This window comes from Ceratotherium simum, chromosome 21, assembly GCF_057802395.1.
Source record: "Ceratotherium simum simum isolate JZ-2026a chromosome 21, ASM5780239v1, whole genome shotgun sequence".
Lineage (NCBI taxonomy): Eukaryota > Metazoa > Chordata > Mammalia > Perissodactyla > Rhinocerotidae > Ceratotherium > Ceratotherium simum.
The window spans coordinates 27940069-27964906 of NC_141920.1; the positions used below are offsets into that span (position 1 = coordinate 27940069).

Here is a 24838-nt window from a genome sequence, read left to right on the forward strand (position 1 = left end):
AAAATGATTCGATATTTGTATACATTGTGAAATGATCATTAGCATAAGTCTAGTTAACATCCATCACCATGCATAGTTATAAAAATTTTTTTTCCTATGATGAGGCCTTTTAAGATCTACTTTCTTAGCAACTAGCAGGAAACTTCTTTAAAACAAAAACTTACATGGAACTCGGTGTATCAAACCGATCAAAATGAAGCTGCTCAGCTTAAAGTGGGAAGAGAGAAGGAAGGAACCAGATCCCTACCTTCTTAGCCTCTCTCAATTCCTTGATTTTGAACAGAGAACCAAGCCTAAGTTTCTTAGATTTGCATTCAGGGACTTGAAAAATCTTATAGCTCTGCAATTCTCCTGCGTTATATGGTGTGTTAAATCTTATAGCTCTGCAATTCTCCTGCATTATATGGTGTGTTAAATTTTATTGCTCTGCAGTTCTCCTGCATTATATGGTGCGTGAACTCCCAGCTGTAGCTATGCAGTATTTTCATTGTTTCCAAATGGCTTACAAGCATCCCCGCCACCACTCCTCTGTTCACACTGCTTCCCAGCCTGGAATACCCTCTCACACCCTCGCCTTCTTCCCCTTTTCTCTGTAAGCCATCTTCCTTCGAGGCTCGGAGATGGTCCTCCATGAAGCCTTCTCTGACCACCCTGGCCTTTGTGATTGTCCCCATGTTGTGTTCTATTGTGATATGTTTTTGATTTTGATTCAGCACAGGCTACTTTGTATTGTTTTTATTCATGTGGCCATTCTGCCCAACCACTGTGATGATATATTTGGAGGTCATTAATGCTACTTATCAACTATATTTCTGGCTCTCTGCATTGTAGGCCCATGGTAGGATTGCACTTCTTGGCCCTCTTGTGGTTGGATGGGGCCATGTCACTGTTGTAGCCAATGAGTTATGAGCTACACATTACTTCCAAGGTCAGGACGTATAAGGGCCGGTTCAGGACCGTCCAGAGCTCTCTTTTCCTCTGCCATGGTGATCAGCAACAATTGAGTGGCTATGCAATCAGTCTGGGTTCCAGAGTGAGAAGATGTGGAGCAGTGTCTCCAGCCAACCTGTGATGGATATGCAGCATAAGTGAAAAGTGAACCTTTGTTCTTATAAGCCATCAAGATTTTTTTGTTACTGCATCATGACCTAGTTTATCCTAACATCATTGGCTATTGGGGGATAGTAGGTTATACTGCTCCAAACTTCTGGTGCTCAGTAGAGTACCCTGTACATAGTAGATGCCTAACAAGATTCAATTTATTTAGCAAACATTTCTTGAGTGTTTTTGGGAGGATAGGAAGTTCATTTAAAAATGCTTGCTTTCCATTTTCCTAAAGAAGCTGTGAGCATTGTGAGGACAGGGATCTTCTTAGACAGTTCTTCTGCCGTCATCTCCCCGGCACCTTAGTCCTCAGTCCACAGGAAACTTAAATGGCCTGAGTAGATTCGGATGGGGGGAGGTTAGAGAGGGGCATTCTAGGAGGGATGAAAACAGGACCTGACATGGAGAGAGCAGTGGTTAGTTCCTGGGAAAGAAGACACATGAAATGACGTATCGAGGGAAAGAGCAGCTTCTGGAAAGGTTTAGGTAACAGGAAAGATAAGAAGCCAGTGAAGACATCCTGGGAAGCACAAGGAGAGCTGGGAACAGGGATAAGCTTGGAAACTTGCACTGATAAAAATTTGGGAACCTTCTTGATCATCTTTCGCCAGAGCTCAAACACAGTTACATTGTACACACTCCAAACACAGAGGAAAGATCTGTCCTTGAGCCTGGATTCTGGGTAAGCACTCAGAGCTTTAGACTTCACACCCAATGTTTTGAAAATTTCGAACTTGATTTGAAAAAGCACAGCGAGCAAAGAGGTCTCTGAATCACTGACAATCCTTGTCTCTTTTATTGAATATTGACTATGTTGACAAGGAGGGAGCCAGGAGAGCTTCAGGGAGGAAAGAGATCAACAGTCAAATGCTCCAAGAAGTCAGGGAAGGTGAGAATTCATAGTAAATAACAATTGCTACCAGTCTTCAGGGGCTTCCTGTATGCCAGGCATTGTTCTATGTGCTTTACAAGTATTCCCTCAATTAATCTTCACAGCAAACCTCTGAGGTCAGTAGTATTGTCTCTGTATTAGAGATGGCAAAACTGAGGTTCAGAGACATTAATTGGCTTGTTCAAAGTCACATGGCTAAGGAGTGGAAAAGTGAGGATTTGAACCCAGAGTTGTCTGGCTCCAAAGCTTATGTTATTTTCATTACCCCACACTGTCCCTGGTGATAGATTGTCAAACATCACTTCAAGTAACTTAAAGAAAAAAGCCCTAGCATATCCACTGCCATAGCTAATTACATGTAGCACCAGGAGCCAGAGAGTTGGAAAGTAATAGAAAGCCAGAAAATCTCCAAGCATTATTTGGACCAGTTGGTTTTGTCTTCTTTCCCTAACACCCTCCAGTGTCTCCCACCCCTAAAGAAGTGAAATGTAGGTGTATTTCCTTTCCTCTGTGGCAGTGCTGGAAGCAGGGAATAACCAGGGGAGGGTGGCAGAAACCTGAGAAGGGAATGGAAGGATCCTGGACAAGATGTGATAAATCACTAGAAGCATAAGAAAGTTCATTTTCTAGGCTAGGCACACTCCAACCAGGGAGGCTCAAGATTTATACTGCGTAAAGCAAGGGTCAATGGCCAGGCAGGGAAGAGATGCAGAGTTTTCTGAATGTCAGACACTACCCTATCTTTCACTAGGCCAGAGATGGCAGAGGTACCCACTTCAAGCTCAGGAAGAGGTAAATGGTGTTGAGTAAAGGACCATAGCACTGCAGGAGCCTATTTAAAGAGTAAAGCACATTTGATTGGCCTCAAGTTACCAAGTACACCTTCGGTATGGAGACTAGGTTCCTGGATGCTTCACAGCAAAGTCCATTCATGAGTGTGAACCCCTTCCTGCTGAAAGCCTCCTACCTTTCCACATCCTCTGATAATCTTCCTAATGGACCACTTAAGACTCCTCTTTTCCAGTTCTGTAATCTTGTCTGGAAAGCACACATTCCTACCAAGATTCCTTCAAATATTGATTCATTTTTTATTTTTCTTGCTTTGCTTCCATAACTTTCTTTGCTCCTTTTCCTTTCTTACTGACAGGCATTTGCCCCACTCATCAAGTGCATATGACTTCATGATTGGCACCAAAGAAAAGGTCACATTTGCAGATATCAGTAAGGGAGGTTGTTCTGTTGTTTCTTGTCCTTTTACAATGGTTTATCTCTATTAGCTAATAAATAGGATTCTTTTTAGCAATCAGAGTATTTTCTTGGAGATCTTTGAATGAGAGCTATGGCAAAATAGTTGGCTATCAGTAGAAGTGAAGAAGTGGAGATGCTGAATCTTAACAATGGTGGACATCCCAGGGATGCAGATGAATACAGCTCAGGTGAGGGGAGTCCCTTCTTAACTTGTGGAACAATCAGGGCATTTTGTCCTGCAGTACGTTGTGCCCGATGGGAAGGGGTCTTTATGAGAGTCTTCTCTACTGCTGAAAACCAGTGTCAATTCTGCTGAATAAGGCACATGATGGATTCAGGTCATCCCTTCATTAAGCCACCTTACTCTGCTAGTCAGCATCCTCAAGAACAAACATGCAGGAATAGGATGGAGTTCTTTATTGGAGGAGAAGTAAGCTCAAAACAGGAGTTCAGTGTAGGGGAAACTCTTTGTCACTAAGGGTTCTTTGGATGTGTGAAGAGGGTCCCTTCTAGACTAAGGCTTCTGCAAGAATGGTGTCCCCATGAGTTGCTCTCTTCTCTCTCCAGTCTTTCAGGACTCTCAGCCCAGTACCCTACCCTTCTAACTAGAAACAATCTCCTTCCTCAAGAGTGGAGTAAGTTGTGCCCTTTAATCTTGCCCTGGGCCTTGTAAACTCACACGGCACTTCAAATTTTTTTTCTGCAGCTCTTTCTGGAAGAAGAGGAAATCAGTTCTAGTCCAGAGAGCTGATTTCCTCACTAATAATTCTTAGAAGTAAGCCCCTTGTCAAAAGAGCACTTTTTTGTTTTTTAGTCCTCTATTGCCGAGGATTGAGTTGTTTATTTATGGCAAATTTGTCATCATTGGTCTTATGCAAAGCCCTGCTCTTGTTTTATTTTACTGATTTGTTGATTTTGTGCATGTGTGTGAGGAAGACCAGCCCTGAGCTAACATCCGTTGCCAATCCTCTTTTTGCTGAGGAAGATTGGTCCTAGGCTAATGTCGGTGTCCATCTTCCTCTACTTTATATGGGACGCCGCCACAGCATGGCTTGACAAATGGTGCGTTAGTTGGTGCCCAGGATCCGAACCTGTAAACCCCGGGCCATGGAAGCGGAGCGCACTAACTTAACAGCTACACTACTGGGCCGGCCCCTGATTTGTTGATTTTTATCCCCATAATCAACTCCCATCCATGTCTTGCATAGGCAACTCTTCTGATGTTTTAATGTACCTTTTTACTGTGTATATATTTTTATTTTCATTTTATTTTCAAAATATTTTGATTTTCATCACCCTAAAAGTTCTCTCACGCCCCATCTCAGTCCTCCCACTGGCTCCAGGCAACCACTGATCTTTTTTGTCACTGTAGATTAGATTTGTCTTTTCTAGAGTTTCATTCAAATGGACTTATTCAGTATATTCTCTTTTTGAATGGCTTCTTTCACTCTGTCGAATGCTTTTTAGATTCATCCATACTGTGTGTAGCATTAGTTAATTCTTCTTTATTGCTGGGCAGTATTCTGTTGTATGGATAGACCACAATTTATTTGTTTACTAGTTGATGGACATTTAGGTTGTTTCCACTTATGATAAATAAATCTGCTATGAAAATTCATGTATAATTTTTGGTGTAGACTTATGTCTTCCTTTATTTTGGATAAATACCTAAGAGTGGAATTGCTGGGTTGTACAGTAAGTGTATGTTTATAAGAAACTGTCAAACTGTTTTCTGAAGTGGCGATGCCATTACAATCAGCACTGGTTTTAAACACCCATCCATATTTGTTTGCATACACTTAATTCTCCACCTTATGATTGCTATATAACACTCCAGGGTGTGCATCCACCACATTTTACCTTTCACCTCCCCCAGTGATGGAGTCCAGGTTGTCTTTAACTCCCTGCCACCGTGAACCTTGCCTTAATAGATATCCTGAGCATATTCCTATATGGATGTGTATGGGGATTTCTCTGGTTCATGTACCCAGGAGTAAAATTTCTGGGTCAGAACAAATGCTTACACTTAATTGGAATAAGTGTCATTAGATTCCTCCCCAGAATGGCTGCCTCTATCTCAGAGGAAGATCTAGGTTTTGTGGGGCCTAATACAATTTTGGGATTTTCTTTAAGAAGAACACAAAATTACAAAATTAGGCCCCAAAGTGAATATTTATTTAGAGTGAGCTAAGAAATTGCAATAGATTACTGGAATCTCTTAAGATAATTTACCTGAAATGCTTACATACTAATGATTTCTGATTGCAACCTGGTTTCCCCTCCTTACCTAGAACATTCTAGAATTCCCAGCACTCACCAGGGTCCAAGCAAGTGAGGGGCCCTGAACCTTCATGAGATTCACAGTCACTCTGCCTCTGATCTACACCCACCAGCAGCACATGAGTATTCCTCTTTCTTCATTTCCCTGCCATCATTTGGCATTATTCAGCTTTCTGATGTTTGCCAGTCCAGATCCAGCCTGCTGCCTGATTTTGTATGGCCCATGAGCTAAGAATGGTTTTTACCTTTTTACATGGTTGAAAAAAATCAAAAGAATAATACTTAGTGACGTGAAAATTATATGAAATTCAAACTTCAGTGTCTATAAATAAAATTTGACTGGAACAGAGCCACACTCATTTGTTTACATGGTGTCTATGGTTGCTTTTCTGCTACAAATGCAATGTTGAGGAGTTGCGACAGAGACTGCTCGGCCTGCAAACCCTGAAGTAGTTACTATCTGGGCTTTACAGAAAAAGTCTGATGACCTTGGTCTAGAGCATTAATTTTTCTTAGACACAACAATCTTATTCCATAGCAGAAAGAAGATTTTCCTCCTCTTGGTATGCCTTTGTTTCTGCCCATTTTGAAATGATAGACCTTGCCATCATTGTGCTAAAAAGTACTTGGCTCTTTTCTGATCTATCTGCTGGCCTTATGTATCAGTAAGCCATTACCGTGTAACATTCTGCTCCAAAACTCAGTGGCTTAAAACCGGAATCCTTTATTACTGCTCGCGTGTCAGCAGGTAAACTGGAGTTTGGCTGGATTGCTCTGCTTGAGGCTGGCATGGCAGGGGCAGCTCTGTTTCTCACTGCAGGTCTGTGGGTCATCTGGGGTGGCTCTGCTCCACGTATCTCTCATTGTCTTTGGACCCCTGGGGCATGGTGATGGCAGAGGCACAAAAGGGCAATGAAAACATTCATCACCCCTTAAAGCCTAGGCTCAGAACTGGCACACTGTCACTTCTGCCCATATATCATTGGCTAAAGCAAGTCACAGAGACAAGACAAAAGTGAAGAGAGAGGGAAGTACATTCTTCCTAGCATGAGACCTTGGCAAATGTGTGGATTCAAGTAGAGGTGAAGAATTGGAGTCAATAATGCAATCTACCAAACCTTATAAGAAATACCACAATAGTAGTAAATGGCTTTTCCTTTGCCATCTAGGAGGATGGTACTTGTTCTTATTACACATGAACTATTAAAAGTAAGATCTGTGGCCTTCCTGCTCATCCTACTCCACAAATGCTGACATTTTAGTTTCCAATAGTGATGGCCATGGACCTATCAAGGTATTTCCCTCTGCTTCTGCCCTTCCTTTAGTATCCTTAAAATGATCCATCAATATATGGGAACATCCTAAGATGTCCTTATTGCTGGAAAGAACCCAAGGAACACAGAAATATCCCTCCTCTTCTGTCTTACTTGCTCTCTCTCTCTCTTTTCATTTATCAGAGATAAATTAATAGTGAAAACATTTTCCCCCTTCTTGGCTCCTAGTTGTATTATAAAACTCTTCAAAGGCAAGGCTGTGTCTTCTCTTTGTTAACTTCTTTTCCCCCCTCCCAGCTTCCTCTGGAAGTGCGGAAGAGGGTGGTGTATCCGATAGCCATTCAACCAGCGTGGTTGATTACCTGCCTGTCTGTCTAATCTTAAGTGACTGTTCCCTTTCTGGTTCACTGATCAGGGCTCTGCGATGCTCTTTGGGGCAATAAATACCAGTCTGGACCGCCCAGAATGGAGACCTCTGCCTGTCTTGCCAGCCCAGAAGCCTCCTATCTCTGCCTGAGCTCTCATAACTCATGAAGCTCCTTCTGGTCTTGACTGTTACCCTGCTCTTGGCCCAGGTCACCCCAGGTAACCAGGATCTCTCCCAAGGGGGAGGGGGTCTGGGAACCTGAGCATATTCAGGGAACTCTGGAGGCTCAAACAGCTTGGGCTGGGAGAACAGCCTGGCAGGCTCCCTGGGAGCCTTTGGATGATCTCTCTAGCCAAGGGGAAGTTCGAGTTCTCTGGTACCAGCTGATCTTTCCAGTGCCATTGCTTGACCACTCTGTCTTTCTTTCTCTGGTTGGCTCTGGAGAAGTTGAACATGATGACCGTGGGGGGAGGGTACATGAAGAAGAGAGACTTTGGCATGGAGTATAGAGAAAATGGGAGTTTTTCCAAAAACATTCCTTAGGGGGATTTGAATTTTGATCTATCGTTGCCTCCATGAAAATGGTTCCCGAATTTCTGATTGTTTGAGGATTCTGATTCCACTGTCTCAGGAAACTTCAATTTATCTGGGCTACTTTAGGTTGTGAGTTCCCAGAGCAGCTGTTCCTAATTATGCTGGCTGGTTAAGACCAACAAAAGGCCCAGGATATTGTGGAGAAGGGAGTGTGACATTCTTGGGAGTTTTACCTTGGGAGTTTCTTCTAGAGTTTTACCCTAGAAGACTTGCAGATGTCCAGATGGGTGTGTTTTAGATTCTTGTCCCCTTGCATTGATATGGTCAAAGAGAGTACCGAAGGGAAAAGGGAAAACATGACTGATTGATACTAGGCACTTGGGTACTTCATAATATGGGGAAGATGAAACCCTGGAGACAGGGGGTCTTCTTGCCTCCCCCAAGGGAGCTGGCCAGTGAGAGGAAGCTGCCTAGTAGGTCCCAGGCCACTGAGTGGGGAGGACTTTGGCTTATGACTAGGGACACAAGTGGGAAAAGAAAGGATAGTGGCCTATAATCTCCTCTAAACCTGGAGGATGCCTTGTGAGGGCTTCTTCCCTACGTGTCTCCTCGTTTCCCTTACTACTGTCTTCTCTACTGGGCCTTGGCCTCTCCTTTCCCCAGCCCTCTGTTTTATTTCAAGACTGACTCTGATCCCTCCTTCCTTTTTAATTTCAGCCACAAAGTGTTGGAGTAAGTTGGGACGTTGCAGAAAAACATGTGAAGAGAGTGAAGTATTCTATATATTATGCAGAACTGAGGCTAAGTGCTGTGTAAATCCCAAGTATGTACCTGTAGAAACTGGATTCTCAAATGAAACTGGAAAACTAGGATTAAATTCTGCGGTCTGACACCTCTCATCCAACCTTGAGTCTAACATCATTGGATCCACAGTTCTATTAAATCAGTTTTGACTGTACCCTGTTTGTGTCTGGCAGTTCCACTTAGCTGTACTTAAAAATAAATAAGGAAGAAAGGAAGGTGTGTGGGGGTATTAGGGAGAACAGGATGGACCAATAGGTGGTGATAAGCTCAGTCTTGCACTTAGCTCCTAGTCTGCTGGGCCATAGCTGGTCCCAGATGATAGAAATAAGGAATGTTCATTCTATCCATTTGATTCTTGTTTTCTAGACCAGCACTGCCAACAGAACTTTCTGCAATGATGGAAATGTTCCGTATCTGTATTGTCCAATATGGTAACTATTAGCCACATTTGGCTACTGAGCACTTGAAATGTGGCTAGTGAGACTGGGGAATTGAATTTTTAATTTAATTTAATCTATACTTAAATTTATATAGCTAAATGTGGCTAGTGGTTATTGCATCGGATGGTATAGCTTTAGAGTCCAGAGATATGTGGCTGAGGCAGGCTATGGGGCTCAATCTCTGTATTTTAGGGAGAGTTAAGGAGGCAATCAAGAATCTGTGATGAACACAAGAATGCCTTGTTAGTCTGCTGCTTCTCTTTCTCTACTTTCACGCCAAAGGCTGCAACTCTCCCCTGATAATACCTGCAAGTCTATCATGTTAGGGACTCCAGGATTGCATCTCATGAATTTTTTTCACCCTGGAGAGAGCTGGCATCAGGCTCCATGTGGATTCCTGCTCCATCTCTTTCCTTTCCCCCTGGTTGGGGCCACATGGTCTGGAACTGCTGGTTAGTCCTTTTCCAGGACTGATCCTTAACTGAGACAACAGGGATTTCACCATCCCCAGACCCATGATTTGCATCATGGTCCCAAGTATTCCCCACCCTTGCTACTTATGTGGCTAATCAAAACGAACTTGATTCTTGTTTTTTTTTGTGAGGAAGATCAGCCCTGAGCTAACATCCATGCTAATCCTCCTCTTTTTGCTGAGGAAGATTGGCTCTAAGCTAACATCTATTGCCAATCCTCCTCCTTTTTTTTTTTCTCCCCCAAAGCTCCAGTAGATAGTTGTGTGTCATAGTTGCACATCCTTCTAGTTGCTGTATGTGGGACGCAGCCTCAGCATGGCTGGAGAAGCGGTGCGTCGGTGCGCGCCCGGGATCCGAACCCAGGTCGCCTGTAGTGAAGCGCGTGCACTTAACCGCTAAGCCACGGGGCCGGCCCGTGAACTTGATTCTTTATCCTGAGTTGGACCGTTCTGTTCAGAGTCACCTGCCTACTATCCAGTCCTTTCATATGAGAGCACTGAACCTGGCCTCAGCCTATGGCTTGACTCAGTCATCCCTAGCACACCTTTTTGATGAAAACCTCCAGCCTCAGTGTCTAAGTACCACCGTGTCAAGGTGTCACAGGGTCAAACGAAGAGCATTGGATTCAGGATCAGAAAATCTGGATTCAAATCCTTGCTTGATCACATATCAGCTGCACAACCCTAGGCTAGCCATTTAATCCTCTCTGCTTTATTTTCTCATCTCTAAAATGAGGATTGATCCTACCCAAGGCTTGTCATGAGGATTAAAGGAAATAACAGATAGGAAAGTGCCCAGTGTAGAGTCTAGCACACATTGGATTCCTGATAAATGTGAGTTGAATCTAGATTAATCTCACTTTCTAATCTTCTCCTTTTAGACGCTGCATAGAAATTCCCTGCCTGTAAAAAATGAAGATCCTCCTTCCCCACTTTTCCTCAACTCCTACTCCCCAGAATTTATCACTCTTAAAACTGAAATGAAGCCCTTCACCCCACTGCTTTTTCACTGATCATCTCAACCTCCTGACTCCACTTCCCTCCAAACTCAGCTTGGATATCGTGATCCAGCCCTATAACAATTCCCCTACAGACATTCTCAACTCCCATGTTCCACACTGCATGGTATCAGTCTGTCAAATTCCCACCTTGGGGGAATGTAACCACCTGTCTGCCTTCTCCATAGGTACACTTTAGCAGCTGATTATTCTTGGAGAATATTGTCTAACTGTCCTCACCAGAAATTCAGGGCCTCAAACCTCAAATAGCACTCAACACTGTCCAGCTAATCTCCTGTTTTCTTCTAAGAAGCTTGATTTCTCACTTTCTGAAATCACTATTCCAGACTTTTTCCTCTCTCCTCAATTTTCTATCCCTTCCTTTCTCTAAAATGTCACTCCTTGCCTCATATTTCTAGAAAATAGAAACCATCAGAAACAACTCCTTCATCTTCTCTTTACTAAGTCTACATATTCTTGCATCCAGTCCTACTCCTGTCTTCCTTTTGTTTACAATGGAAGAATTGTGCCTACTCCTTAGAAACCAACCCCTCCACTTGTCCACAGCCCATCTCTCCTCCCCTTCTCAAGGACTTCGTCTTCTTTTTTTTTTTTTTTTTTGATGTTTAATTTATTTATTTTTACTATTATTATTATTATTATTTTTTTTGAGGAGACCAGCCCTGTGCTAACATCTGCCAATCCTCCTCTTTTTTTGCTGAGGAAGACTGGCCCTGGGCTAACATCTGTGCCCATCTTCCTCCACTTTATATGGGACGCCGCCACAGCATGGCCTAACAAGCAGTGCGTCGGTGCACAACCGGGATCCGAACCGGCGAACCCCGGGCCACTGCAGCGGAGCTCACGCACTTAACCGCTTGCGCCACTGGGCCGGCCCCAGGACTTCGTCTTCAATTATTCTCTTCATTCTCCCCTTCTCTACTGGACCATTTCTATCATTATGCGAAGATGGTGTAGTACCTCCCATCTTAAAACAAAACATAATCCCACATCCCTCCCTGGACAATGCCCCATTCTTTTCAATTCTTCATAGAAAAACTTCTCAAAATGTTGTCTGCCTTCACTTTCCCCATTTTCTCATTTCCCATTCACTTTTTTTTTTTTTAATTTTCTTTTCCTTTTTTTTTTTTTTTTAAGATTTTATTTATTTTATTTTTCCCCTCAAAGCCCCAGTGGATAGTTGTGTGTCGTAGCTGCACATCCTTCTAGTTGCTGTATGTGGGACTCGGCCTCAGGATGAATGGAGAAGTGGTGCCTCGATGCGCACCCGGGATCCGAACCCGGGCCACCAGCACTGCAGCGCGCGCACTTAACCACCAAGCCACAGGGCCGGCCCCTCCCATTCACTTTTCAACTCAGTTCAATCTGGCTTGATTCTCCCATTGAAACTTTTCTTGCGAAGGTCACCAACTATCCCTAATGTTGCTAAACCCAAAAGAGGCATCCCTATTTTCCTCTTATTGACTTTTGAGCAGTATTTGACATAGGGGCCACTACCTCCTCACTGAAATCCTCTCTTCTCTTGACTTCTAAGTTACCAGATTCTCTTAGTTTTCCTCTGATTGGCTAGGCCCTTCCTTTTCAGCCCTCTATCTGGGCTCCTCCTTCCCTTCCCAATCACCAGGGCTTATTTCTAAGCTCTTTCTTCTCTATTCTTTTTCATTAGGTTCTTTGAACACCTTCTATATGCTGATAACTTCCAAATTCATATCTCCAATACAATACTTTCTCAAACCTCTAGAATGTTGTATCCACCTCCTTAAGTGACATCTCTGTTCGGATGCCTGATGTATTTAGAATGGAACTTCTGATGGGGACCTCACTTCACCAAACTTCTTACTATCCTATTATTTGCCTTTTCAGTAAATAGTAACAACATGTACCCAGGTGTTCCAACCCCAGAAGTCACCCTTAGTGCCTCACTTTGCCTCACTCCAGTCAATCTATCAGCAAGTCTTTTGGCTCTACCCTCGAAATACATCTCAAGACCATCTATTTCTTTCCACCTAGTTCAAGCCACTGTCATCTTAATCTGAATTTCTATGATCGTCTCCTAACTGGTTTCTTGTTTGATCCTCTAATTAATTTTCCACATAGCAGCCAAAAGGTAAATTTATCCTTTCACTGCTCTGTCTAACATCAAGCAACGGCTTCCTGTTTCACCAAGAATAAGGTCTAGACTCCTTACCATGGACTGTGAGGCCCTGCCTGACCTGGCCTTGCTTACCTCTGTGGCATCTTCCTTCTTCCTTACACTCAGGTCACTCTGGCCTCCCTTCTGTTCCTTCATATCAACAAGTCCTTCCTTTCTTGCCTTAGGGCCTTGCTACATGCCTCTCCTTCTGCCTAATAAGGCTCTTCCTCTGCTATCTGTATGGTTGTTTTTGTCCCATCCTCCAGGCCTTAGTTAATTAATTAATTAATTATTTTTTTTGTGAGGAAGATCAGCCCTGAGCTAACATCCATGCCAATCCTCCTCTTTTTTTCCCTTTTTCTCCCCAAAGCCCCAGTAGATAGTTGTATGTCATAGTTGCACATCCCTCTAGTTGCTGTATGTGGGACGCTGCCTCAGCATGGCCGGACAAGTGGTGCGTCTGTGCACGCCCGGGATCTGAACCCGGGCCGCCAGTAGCGGAGCGCGTGAACCTAACCGCCAAGCCATGAGGCCGGCCCCTCTCCAGGCCTTAATTTAAATGTCATCCTTGAATATCACATCTAACAAAGTCCTTTCTACCACTCTGCCAACTTCTTTCTTGATACTTCTCAAAAATTAGCAATTATTTTGTTCATTTACTTGTTTCTTGTCTATCTGCCCAGGAGAATTTGGATTTCATGACAGCAGGGTCCTCATCTGTCTTGCTCACCATTCCAACCTTGTTGCCTGAAACACAGTATGAATGCAATAAATATTTGCTAACTTTATGAATATTTAAAACTCAAGAAAGTCACTTTCCCACTCAAACAGGTCTCCCTTCCCAAGTGCTCATGCTTGCCCGTTGTGTGAGATGTAAGACTTTGCATGCTCTCCTCGTCCCTTCTCATATCAACTCAGCCTTCATGGCCCCCTGATTCTTCCCCTGCAATGTCTTTGTACAAACCCCACTTTTCCTCACTGTTTTCAGGGCTGTTCTCTCAGCTCAGTCCCTCATTAGCATCCTCCCCCTTCTTTCCTCATCCTCCAGGCCTTCTACTCTGAGTTTTGCTGTGGGTCCTTTAATTGCCCTGCCAGGTTCAATTGCCCCACCTTCTGGTGTCCAATCTCACAAGGGTTCCTTATTGAATAGAGCAACATTCCCTCAACATATTTGATGAGGAAACACCTTAAATTTGTTATTGGATGTAATGGTTAGAGTTTATCTGAGGTCAACTTAAGCAGAAAGTGCATTTCTTGAAAGGATAACATATAGCTCATAGAATTGACTGGAAGTCTAGATAATTGGGCTTGGAAGGACCAAGAGAGAGTGGGAAGCATAAATAATCTACCAGGATCCCACCACCATTGCCATCCTGGCACTGGACACCAGTGTCACACCTGGACTCTTGCCTGGACTTCTCCCATAGTGGCTTCTGCCTGCTGGCCACCATGTGAGTATTTTGTACCTTCCTTGTGGTTTAGATTTAGTCCTTGAAGACTCAAAGTCCTTTGTTGGAACATCCAGTTGGCTGAGCCTGGGTCATGTGCCTGCCTGCTAACTCCAGGTGGTGCAAAATAGTATTTGCTTTTAGTGCTTTCTGTAGTGGAACTCAGCCCTCCTTTCCATCAAGACACAAAGAACGGAGAATTACTCTCAGATGGAAAGGGGTTCAGATGCTGAGTGTCCAAAAATGCAGCAAATGATCGCTACCAGGGAATATTACCCCAAAGTCTTTCCCTTTACCTGCAGTGTTTTCCCTTCCACTTTGACCTTTCTGATTGCCAGGGCCAGGACTAGGGCAAGGAGAAGGAGGTGGCCAGGGTATAACAAATAAGGAGGCGTACGCTCATAGGATCATGCAAATGCCTCTTAAATGTTGCACCTGAGGCACCTCCTTCACCTTACCCTGGTCCCCGCCTTGCCAGCTGCATCCTGCACTTCTCCTTTGCAGCACCCACCACACCTGTACTTACACTTGTTCATGATAGACTGTAATCTCCATGAAGATAGAGACCATGACTGATTTATTTTCTGCATCCCAGAACAGCATCTGGCACAAATTGGGTATTCAACCAATACTAGTTGAGCAACTGTTTGACTTAGTGAGATATATGTTTGGCTTAAAATAGACAGCAGAAATGGTCTCATAAGAAAATTCCCTCTTTCAGCAGTACATTGAAATAGTATAAATGTCTGATATTCAATACCCAGACTTATTATTCTGGAATGATACTAAAAATACATATTGAAGTTATAAGACTAGACACTTAGAAGGATGAGGGTCACATCATTCATCACTGTGGTGGTCATTGGTCGATGCTTTCATTATTGCTGAGCAGATTGAAAGGCATGCTTTCATGAGTCAGGTGGTATCTTCTCCGAATGTCTGGAGTTCTTGAGGATATCATGCCTTGCCTTAAAAGCAAAATTATTGCATATTAATGAGATCAACAATACATATATATTTAGTATTTTTTAAACAAACGTTGTGGCAGGGTGATATATTAAGAATTTAATGTAGCAATTACCCGATAATTTTTTTCCATTTTACTTGAGCAGGCATCAGCAAAAAAGAGTAAAAAGATAATTATTTTTCTACCCAGTTACTGGAAGGGAAGCCAGGACTTTGTGTTCTGAATTGCGGCCTCCCTTTTCCACGGGGGAATTGAAAATGTGTGTGTGTGTGTATGTGTGTTTGTGTGTGTGTTGTGTGTATGAGTTTCAGGAGCTGCCCTGAACATAACTCTTCCTTTCCCCCAGCCCCATAGTCTTTAGAGATGCCTAGGTTCAAGGAGGGCAGCTAGATTGGATTGTCTCGGGAGGAGTGGGATGAAGATCTTTTGCTTCAAGTTTAAGAGAGCAGTAGCCTGGCATTTGGGGTGTTGAATCTCCATATGATTGGGAGAAGAGATGGGGGTTTGGTTCCAAGGGAGTTCGATAAAGCATTCCAAGGTGACATGTATGGAAGCATGCCAGCATGAAAGGCAACCACTGTGGAGACAGCCCCAATGCCATGGTCCTAGGAGAAGCAGCAAAGGCCTCCATGGTTGGGCCTGTGGTCAGTGGAGAGAGCCATGGTGAGGAATAATTCTCCAGCTGCCCAGAACTGCCCAATGAACAGTTGATGGAGCTCATCAACAATACCCCGAGCATGAGGAGCAAGAGAAATGAAGATCATCATCATGGACTAAGGATCAGATCCTTCCTCATTTCCCAGAACCGTGGGGTTCTAGCAGGATCAAGTGGAGGAAGGCAGGAAACCTCAACAGTAGCTGACATTGGACATCTCACCAGCTTTGCAAGTGATACCTTGGAGCTGAATTTAAAATAAATATAAACAAATAAAGCATTTCCTGGGCCTTGAGTGTGGTGGAGCATTCATAACTGGTATGTGACTATTAATATTATAATGAATTTTAGAAGAAATACTCTCACTAGCAGCTATTTCTTCCATGGAACATTGCTTGAAACAGGACACATTTGGGGACATACTGGTATAGGGATCTCTCTAGCATCCAGCCCCTCTACAATAGCCCCACCACACTTTCATGCAGCCTCGGCCTTCATATCATCTTTCTCTGAGCTGCAGGCCCTCACTTGGATACTTTTCCTACCACACTGCAAAAGTGAAGTGATAACGTGAATGCATGGAAGTCACAGAAGTTTGTAAAAGGCTGTGATTTTATGGTTCTCGTTTCTTTTACCTTCTTGTCATATTATTAACCTCATAGCTTAGAGGGAGGATTGAATGAGATAAAGTGAAAGTGCCTGGCCAGTGTGGGACCCATGCTGGGAACTTGACAACTAGTCCCTTCCCACCTGTTCCCCACCATGGGATTCAGGCTCTAGGGAGTGAGTGGCCCTTCAAGAACTTAAAAATGCAAGTGCACAGATTTCAGGGGGTAGGTGGTGCCGGTCTTAAAGAACTGGCCAGGCCAGGCTGTACCCATGTGGGAGGCATTACAAAGGCTGAGGCTACAGTCTGTTCCAGCCCTGGTGGGTCTCAGGAGATACCACGCAGTAACCAGGGGCCAAGTTGGCTCTCTGACCAAGGCCCTCCTGTTTTCCTATCTCCTGGCCCCTTCTCCCACAGTAGCTTCTGCTTGCTGGCCACCTTGGCAGCCCCTGCTCCCTGCCCCCCTCCCCCCAGCCCCTTCCCTTAGCCTTGGCCCAGATAACAGGCAAATCAGCATGCAACTGTCACATTCCAGAGTCAGAGAATGAAGTGGGTAGAGGAGAACAAAGGAACTGAACTGGACAGAGCTCTAGGCCATGGCATTTGGTGATTCGAGAACAAATTCACATGCACATAGGTACACAAAAATACACAAACACACACCCATACACCAACTACATGTCTACACGAAACTACATGCATGCATGAACATACTTACACATATACATTCAAGTACTGGCACACACAAAGTATATACAAATAACACATGCACACAATATATGCATAAAATACACTAAATTTGAGCACAAACAGCTATGCACAAATTTACACACATATACACAAGTACCTACAAAACAAAATGCAATACAGATATAAACCCAGACACCCAAACACAACTGTCTACAGTAATTACACTATCTTTTTCAATTTCTCATTATCTCAGTCAAGGCCATTCTCTGAATCATCGCAGTGTTCCTTGGGCAACTTGTATATACAATGATTTGTAAGAGGGCTTATGAAATATTGCAAAGAGCTGTAATAAGGAAGGGTCTGGAATCTCCAGGCTGGGAACTTCTGGTCTACTACAATAATATCAGCAGATACTTACGCTGCAGTCACTAAGTGTCAGGTGTTGTTCTAAGTGCTTTATGTGTGTTCATTCATTGATAACCTCATTGACAACCCTATGAAGAAAGTACTGTTATTACCCCACTGTATAGCTGAGGAAACAGGTTCAGAGTTAGTTAAATTTTCCAAGGTAACAAAGCCAGGAGACTAACTTCAGAAGACAGGCTCGTCAGCATTCTGCTATGTTGTCTCATTCAACGCTGAGTCCTTAAGATGCTCGAGGGCCCGTGGTAAGTTGCTCAGTCCCCACCTCTGGACTAGACCACGTACTTGGCCTCTCCATCCCACTGCTGGATACTACCCCCCATACTCCCTCATCCTGATCAGTTCCATTGCACTCCGAGCAAGTTCTCATGAACACTTCTAGAGAGTGACCTTAAACACAGAGAAGTTTACAGTCTTGTCCAAGTAGAATTCAAAATAAAACAACACTCGACTCTGATATAAAATTTTACTTCTGTGAAATGATACAAAACATTCTTGTATGCTGAAATTAAAATGTGTTGTTTAGATTTTCTGACTTTATTTTTGGCCCATGCCTTGCCAGGGTCCTGAGCACGTGCTTAGTTTTCCTCTTGGGCCATCCAGACCCGCTCACAGCTTCACCCTTGCAGCTCTCTGTCCGGTGGTTCTCTTCCGTCAGCTGCAGTGGCCTCTCTAGACTGTCCATTTTCTCCAAGCCCCACCCTCCACCCAGCAGAAGAACTCAGCTCTGCTCTCACTGAGACAGTAGAGGCTGAACCTGCTCAAGGTTCCCATTCCCTTCTCTCTCACCTCAAAACAAAGACATCGTAACTAAAATGCATTGAACACTTACCACCTGCCAGGGCCTGTGCTAAACACTGGAGAGGCATTTTTTATCATGTAAAGGTCACAACAAACCATGAGGCAGATATTATTATTATCTCCAAATTGGTTAAACAACTTTCCCACGGTCACTATATCAATGAGAGTTTTTAGCAAAGGAACCCTCTGGCTGTTTGGCAGCTCAGAGAATGCAGAGAGTCAGGCTTAGAGAATGGGTTGGGAGGTGGGGTAGGTGAAGGCAGAGTGAAAAATCACCCTACGGGCCCCGTTCAGCGAGGACAGAGCTGCCGCTGAACTCCACTGCTTGCGACCCTGAGCTCCACTCCTGCTTGTCCTGCTTGCCTACTGCCCCTGGACGCTGGCTATCACTGTGGGCTCTTTTGTGAAGATAAACCCTCCATGTTCCTGCTTCCTGGAACCAAGAGGACCTGATTCAAAGAACAGAACAGGGGCAGCTGATGGGCTGAGCGTAGGCCACGTGCTCAGAGCCCAGCTGCAAGAGAGGCAGGAAAACAAGTATGTGAACTTTATGACGCAGCACTGCCTGTCCCCAAGACTGCTATGGTGAGGGGATCTCCCCAAAATGGGAAGATGGATACAGATGGTGCATAGAGAAAGCAAAACCAAACCAAACAGGTAAATATATAGGGCAGTCACCCAGGCAGCACGTAGCACAGGCAGGATTTGAATTCAGGTCTGTTTGACATAAAAGCTTGAGGTTTTAGGGCAATGTTATGCAGTCATTCTATGAAACCCCCTTCCTCTCAAAAGAGATCCCCCTCTGTTGAAGTCCACCATTTCCATTTAATTCTTTGATTCTGTCCCTTCCGCTTCCCTTGGATTTTTCTCCATCAACAAACTCCTCTCTCTTTTATATTTTCAATAACTTTGATTATACAGTGTATTTCTCCTCAGCTTAGAAAATGTTACATCTCCCACATCTTTACAAACACATTTCCGCAGGATCTTCTCCTTGATCTGGGCCCCTTTGCTGAGGATCCTGGGTTTGAATCCCAGCCTCCTCAGTGGCCCTGGTTCAGTCGCTTCACCGCTGTGAGCCACGGCTTCCTCCTTAGTCATCCATATCACCTTGTGAGGATTAACCACAGATGATGCCCAATACATAGTCAATGATACTATTATAAACATTAGTTCCATCATGGCTGGGGGTGGGGATGGGTAGTGACTACACATGGGTATGAGGGATGTTTTTGGGGTGATGGAAAGGTTCTAAAAGTGGACTGTAGTGATGGCAGTACAACTGTGTAAATTTACTAAAACTCATTGAATTGTACACTTAATGAGTGGATGGATGTTAGGGTGTAGAAATTATACTTCAGTAAAGCTTTTATAAAATAGTGAAGGCCACAAACAAGTATTTCTCTGATGTCACCCCTACCTTCTCTCTGCAGAGACTCCTCAAATTTTTCAGGCAAGAATCACTAGAGGCTTCTTTCCAACTGGCTTCCTCACTTAGCTGGGACCCCCGCTATCCCAAGTCTGAAGAAACAACAGGAGACAGGGTTGCGAATAGAAGCACCATAAATGAGAACCAGTCAGACCTGGGTTCAAATCCTGGATTCCCCATATGGTCACTCAGGCTAAATGTTTACCCTTCTGAACTTTAGTTTTCAAACCAGTACAGTGGGGCAAAAACTCTATTTGGTTGTTGTGAGGATGAAATGAGATTACACCTGTGAAATACTTGTCATCGGCCTAGCAGAGTCAGTGCTCATTAGCTGATCACTATGGCTACTTCTACAGCTTGGGGGAGAGGGTCTTCTCAGAAGGTTCCAGCTTTCGGTGATGTCTTTCTGCTCTCACACCCTTTATGTTTATGCTCTCTCAGCTACAATGCAAATCTTGTAATTTCTCCTGGGTGAGAAACAGCCTCCTCCTCACCTTCCCTTGCTTGCCTCTGCTCTGGCAACTATCTTCACACAGGCCTTCAGAGTGACTTTTCTAGGTAAAAAAAAATCTGACCATGCCACCACGGTCCTCTCTAAAACATCTTACTATTCCCCCTTGCTTACAGGATGGATTTCAAAGCCTTGAGCGGGGCGTTGAAGGCCCCGCATGATGACTTGGTGTCTGCCTCACCTCCCTCAATGTTCCTCTTCTGTCTCAAACACTCACAGCCACACGTATTGACTGTCATTCGCCTGACCTTCCTCTATAGAAATCTGCTTTCTATTCTCCATTCTGCTCCCCACCTAGGAAGCCCTTGAGCAGTTCACTTCACCTGACTGAGTCTCAATTTTGTCATATGTGAGTTGGAGATTTATGATTTCTGCTTATGAGGATTTTTCTGAGGATAATAATAATGATAAATATGAGGATTACAATAATGAAAAACAACAATAATAATAGGTAATAATTATTCAGCACCTACTACATGTTAGGTACTTGGCTAAGCCACTTGCATAAGTTATCCTGTTTAATTAAATCACATACAGTTACGATTTATATTTTATTATAGGAGGCTCAGAAAATTTACCTTACTCAAGGTCAACAAGCATCAAGTGTCAGGGCCAACACTCAAATCCAAATCTGTGTGAAACCAAAACCTGTTCTCCAATCCTAGTATTCTAGGATTCTAGAATTCTCTTCTTTCTTTGTCTCCCTTCAGAGTCTCTTAAGTTTTGTGTGAGGCCCAGCCCTTATCCAGCTTCTTCAGAAGCTTGGCTGAAAGGACACAGTCCATGTGATTTCTCTATCCTCTGGAAGGACTTGGGTTGTCTCCCCAATTAGATCACTTATCAAAGTCTTACTCAATGTATAAGTTATTTATCAGTCTACAAATATTTATTAAGCACCTGAAATGTGCCAGATGTGTCAGAGATTGCTAGCTGTTCCCCAATGTGTGTCTTCCCCTTCTTCTTAGTAAGGCATCCCCGAATTTTAGCTAGCCGTGGTTTCCCAGAATAAAGAAATTATTTCCAGCCTACCTTGCAGGTAGGGGTGGCTATCTGAAAGAGCTCTGGCCAATGGACTGCAGTGGAATCGGTCTGGAGCAACCCTCTTGGATCATCAAATGAAGATGCCTGTTGAGGATGGCAGAGTATCAACCCAGAAGGAATCTTGCTTCCTGCTGAATTGTGAAGCCATTACCTTGACTGCTTGCCCAGACTTTTACACAAGAAAGAACTCAATGCCTGTCTTTTGGAATCATTGTTTGAGGAGACAATATCTGTTAAGACAGTTGAATTCATATCCTAACTAATACACCAGGTGATGTTATGGGCACTGGGGTTGCAAGGCAAATTTATGACATTCCAATGGGAGAGAGAAAGATTAAACGTGTAAAATAAATTTAAAAAGAACAGATAAATCTATTAAGGTCACAAGACAAGTTATTATGATACAGAGCGACTGCAGGTAGGAGTACTGTTATCTAGGGTGGCCAGGAAAAGCCTCTCCAAGGAGGCACCATTTGAGATGAGGCCGAATGATGAACAGGAGCCAGCCATGGGAAGGTATGAAGGAAGAACTTTACAGGAAGAAAATGACAAGTGCTAAGACCCTGAACTAACACCCTGAGCTGGGAATGAGATGGGCAAGTTCAAGGTTCAGAAAGACATACACATGTGTATCCTTCTGTTAGAAAGCTAAGAATAAGTATTTTTAAAAGTTAAATGTTTCTTGATATATTTATGTATTAATTAAGTAATTTAATTTTTTATTAATTTAATTTAATTAATTCCTTTGTGGGTCTCAAAAGGCCAAATGGCTTTAATTGCCTATCTCCTTACCAGGAGGGAAAGCCATTTTGGCATGGGTGCTGGCCAGTTGCCCACACTCGCATCTTGTGCTTTGCTACAATATCTGCTACACACTGTCCTTTGGCCTGGCTGATCTCATATAAATCCTCTCCTGCTATAATTCACTGCCCACGGCCCTGCCAATAAAAGCGAGACTCATCCCTGCAGCAGAGAGCTCTATTTCCATCTCCTGCAGCACAGCCACCTCCTTCTCCTGTGACCTGCCAGCCATGAAGTTTCTTTTCCTGTTTCTTGCCATCCTTCTGGCCATGGAACCAGTGGTATCAGGTGACTTGGGTCTCTCTCAAGCATTTGGGATCCTGGTCGTGAACTTCTCCCCTTTCCCTCTCCCCTCACCGTGGGCAGCATCTGAAACCTTTCCTCATTTCATGTGGCTTTGGGAGATTTTCCCATGATCATCTCATGTCCACATCTCTCCCTGATTCTTTTTTGCCAAGGTGGTGGGATGAGAGATGTTTGGTGCACCTGGCACTTAAGGGAAGAATGGTATTCCCTGATGGGATCTTGGGAGAGGGCTTAGGAGTAAAGAGTTGGGTGAGGGTTGGGGACTTGTTGGAGGCTTTGGGAGATTCGATTGAAGGCTGGGGGTGAGTTGTGATGGGAGAGGAAGACCTTGGGGTTGGAGTGATAGAGGAAAAATTAGGATGAGCTGGAGATTAGGAGTTGGACTTCCCTGATAGTTTGGGATGGGCTGGAAAGGGGATGGGATTTTGGGTTGAGTGGAGCTGGTGTTGGGGTTTAGACTGGGGCTTGAGGTGAGGCTAGGAGTTGGTTCTGGACGGTGCAGGGTGTTTGACATTCAGCTTAGTGAGGGACTGCTGCTTGGAATTGAGGTTGGTGACTTGATTAGATTGGGATTTGGCTTGGAGTTGGGGCCCAAATGGCATTGAGTTGGGTAAGACTGGGAATTCTAATTAAGATTGGATTGGGTTTTGAGTTGAATTGGGTGAATATGAGGTCAAGGAAGATTGAGTTGTGGCTGGAGCTGGGGCTTGTTAGGCTTAAGTTAGATAGGGTCAGGCTATTGATCAGGAGCCAGGTTTTTGTTGAAATGTGAGTGAATCCCCTCTATCCCCTAATATTACAGATGTTCATTGTCTTTTTTCCATCTTTCCCAAGCTCCATTAGGTGGGACCTTCATTGGCATCAATTGATCTCAAAATTAGGAGTAGGAGGTTGGAGGATAGGAAGACAGAGGGGTGAGATGTTTGAAAAAGGCTTTCCTAAAACCTTTGGAGTTCCAACCTTGGAACAATTGTCTCAGTTCTGGCCCCTCTCTAGATCTCTTCTCTCCTTTCCTGAGACTGGGCACAGCATTACTTACTCAATCCTCTCCTTCCCCTTCTCACCTGTCCTCCCGCTCCTCGTCTGCCCCTCTTGTCTCTCCACTTGAAGGATACTAACATCTGCTTAATGGTTGTTCCTATGCCCAATAGCAGACTGTTGGATGAATGGACAATGCCGGTTGGTGTGCAAAAATGATGAAGACAGCGTCACACGCTGCTCAAATCGTAAGCGATGTTGTGTCCCTAGTCGTTATTTGACAATCCAACCAGTAACAATTGATGGAGAACTCCCCTGGACCACTCCTCATGTGACCAAACATGGGGCCAGACAATAGAGGAAAATAAATGGAAATCATGGATAGAAATGACTTTGCTTCAGGTTCCTTAGTTCCCACATTCCATTAAAACTCACAAATCTGTTTCTTGTGTCTGTCAGTTATAAGGAATGATACTCCAAATGGATTGAGGGTGGGGGGATGGCAGGGTAGGGATTAAGAAGTAGCAGAGAGATGTCACTGGGGCTGGGCCAAAGCAATGGAGTGATGATTACAGTCTTGAAGATAGTTGCTCATCTACCAGCTGCAGGAAAGGCTATTGGGTCAGGAGTGGACTGAGGAGCACATGAGGGAAGCTGAGAGATTTAAAGGCACGGCAAATACCTAGAGAGTGGGAGAATCCTTGGGCTGGGAGAGTGGGTACACCTTGTGGGGGGGCGGTGAATGGACTGGGAGGGGACAGGGACTGAGTAGATCCCAATCTGGGATTTCTAAGGAAGTTGGCTGAGATACCTTTTGATGCTCGAGGGTCTACAACTCCAAGGATCAGAAGGTTTCCAAGTACTGAAAAAAGATAAAGCACATGAATTTACTCATTTATAAATGAATTTGTTTATTATTCATTTTTTACATTCTTTCATGGATTCATTTATTCATTCATTCACCTCAGCTCTGCTACTTACAACTGTCAGACTCTTTGCATATATACCTCTCAGAACTTCAGCTCCCCCATCTGTAAAATTGGAATAACAGAACCTACCTCAGGATTGTGGTAAGAATGAAATGAGACAATGTAGAGCGCAGAGCCCAGTGCACAGTAAGCTCTCAATAAACGTTAGCTGTTGCTATTGTTTATCGATTTATTCAAGCATTTAAGGAATATGTGCTGAGTGCCTTTCAACTGTGTTAGACTCTAAGGGAGAGATAAGCCTGTCTCATTTGAATTAAAAATGTAGGCCGGGAGAAGACTAGCCCATGGGGAACAGTTAAGAACTCTGATTGGGTATCTAGAAGACATGGGTGTCTTCCCGGGCTTTGTTATCTTAAATCCTATTCTCTGGGCCTCATTTATCCAATGCAGTTGGTCACCCCTGAACTGTTCTCTGCAGTGAGGTTGGGGACCGAGAATACTCTGTAGAGCACGGTGCATGACGCAGAGACAGATAGAAGGAGTCACTCTGATCTATGGAGATAATTTTCTCTCAATGCAATATTTCTGCTCTCAGACTCTCATAGGAGAGACGCTTCCTCCCCTGATCCTGGTCCTATTCTGGGCTTCCTCTGACTAAGTCCCTCCCCACAGGGTGAGGAGTTG

At 43.9% G+C, this 24838-nt stretch overlaps 2 protein-coding genes across 2 annotated transcripts; both read left to right on the forward strand.

Moving 5' to 3' along the window:
• Nucleotides 1-7328: 7328 nt before the first annotated feature.
• DEFB121 (defensin beta 121) lies at nucleotides 7329-8589 on the forward strand. The gene is made up of 2 exons (XM_014796807.2): nucleotides 7329-7383; nucleotides 8417-8589. The coding sequence occupies exons 1-2, from the start codon at nucleotides 7329-7331 to the stop codon at nucleotides 8587-8589; spliced, it is 228 nt and encodes a 75-aa protein (XP_014652293.1).
• Nucleotides 8590-22171: 13582 nt separating this feature from the next.
• DEFB119 (defensin beta 119) lies at nucleotides 22172-23583 on the forward strand. Its single transcript, XM_014796804.2, has 2 exons — nucleotides 22172-22229; nucleotides 23399-23583. Exons 1-2 carry the CDS (start codon nucleotides 22172-22174, stop codon nucleotides 23581-23583), a joined length of 243 nt encoding a protein of 80 aa, XP_014652290.1.
• The last annotated feature ends 1255 nt before the right edge of the window (nucleotides 23584-24838 follow it).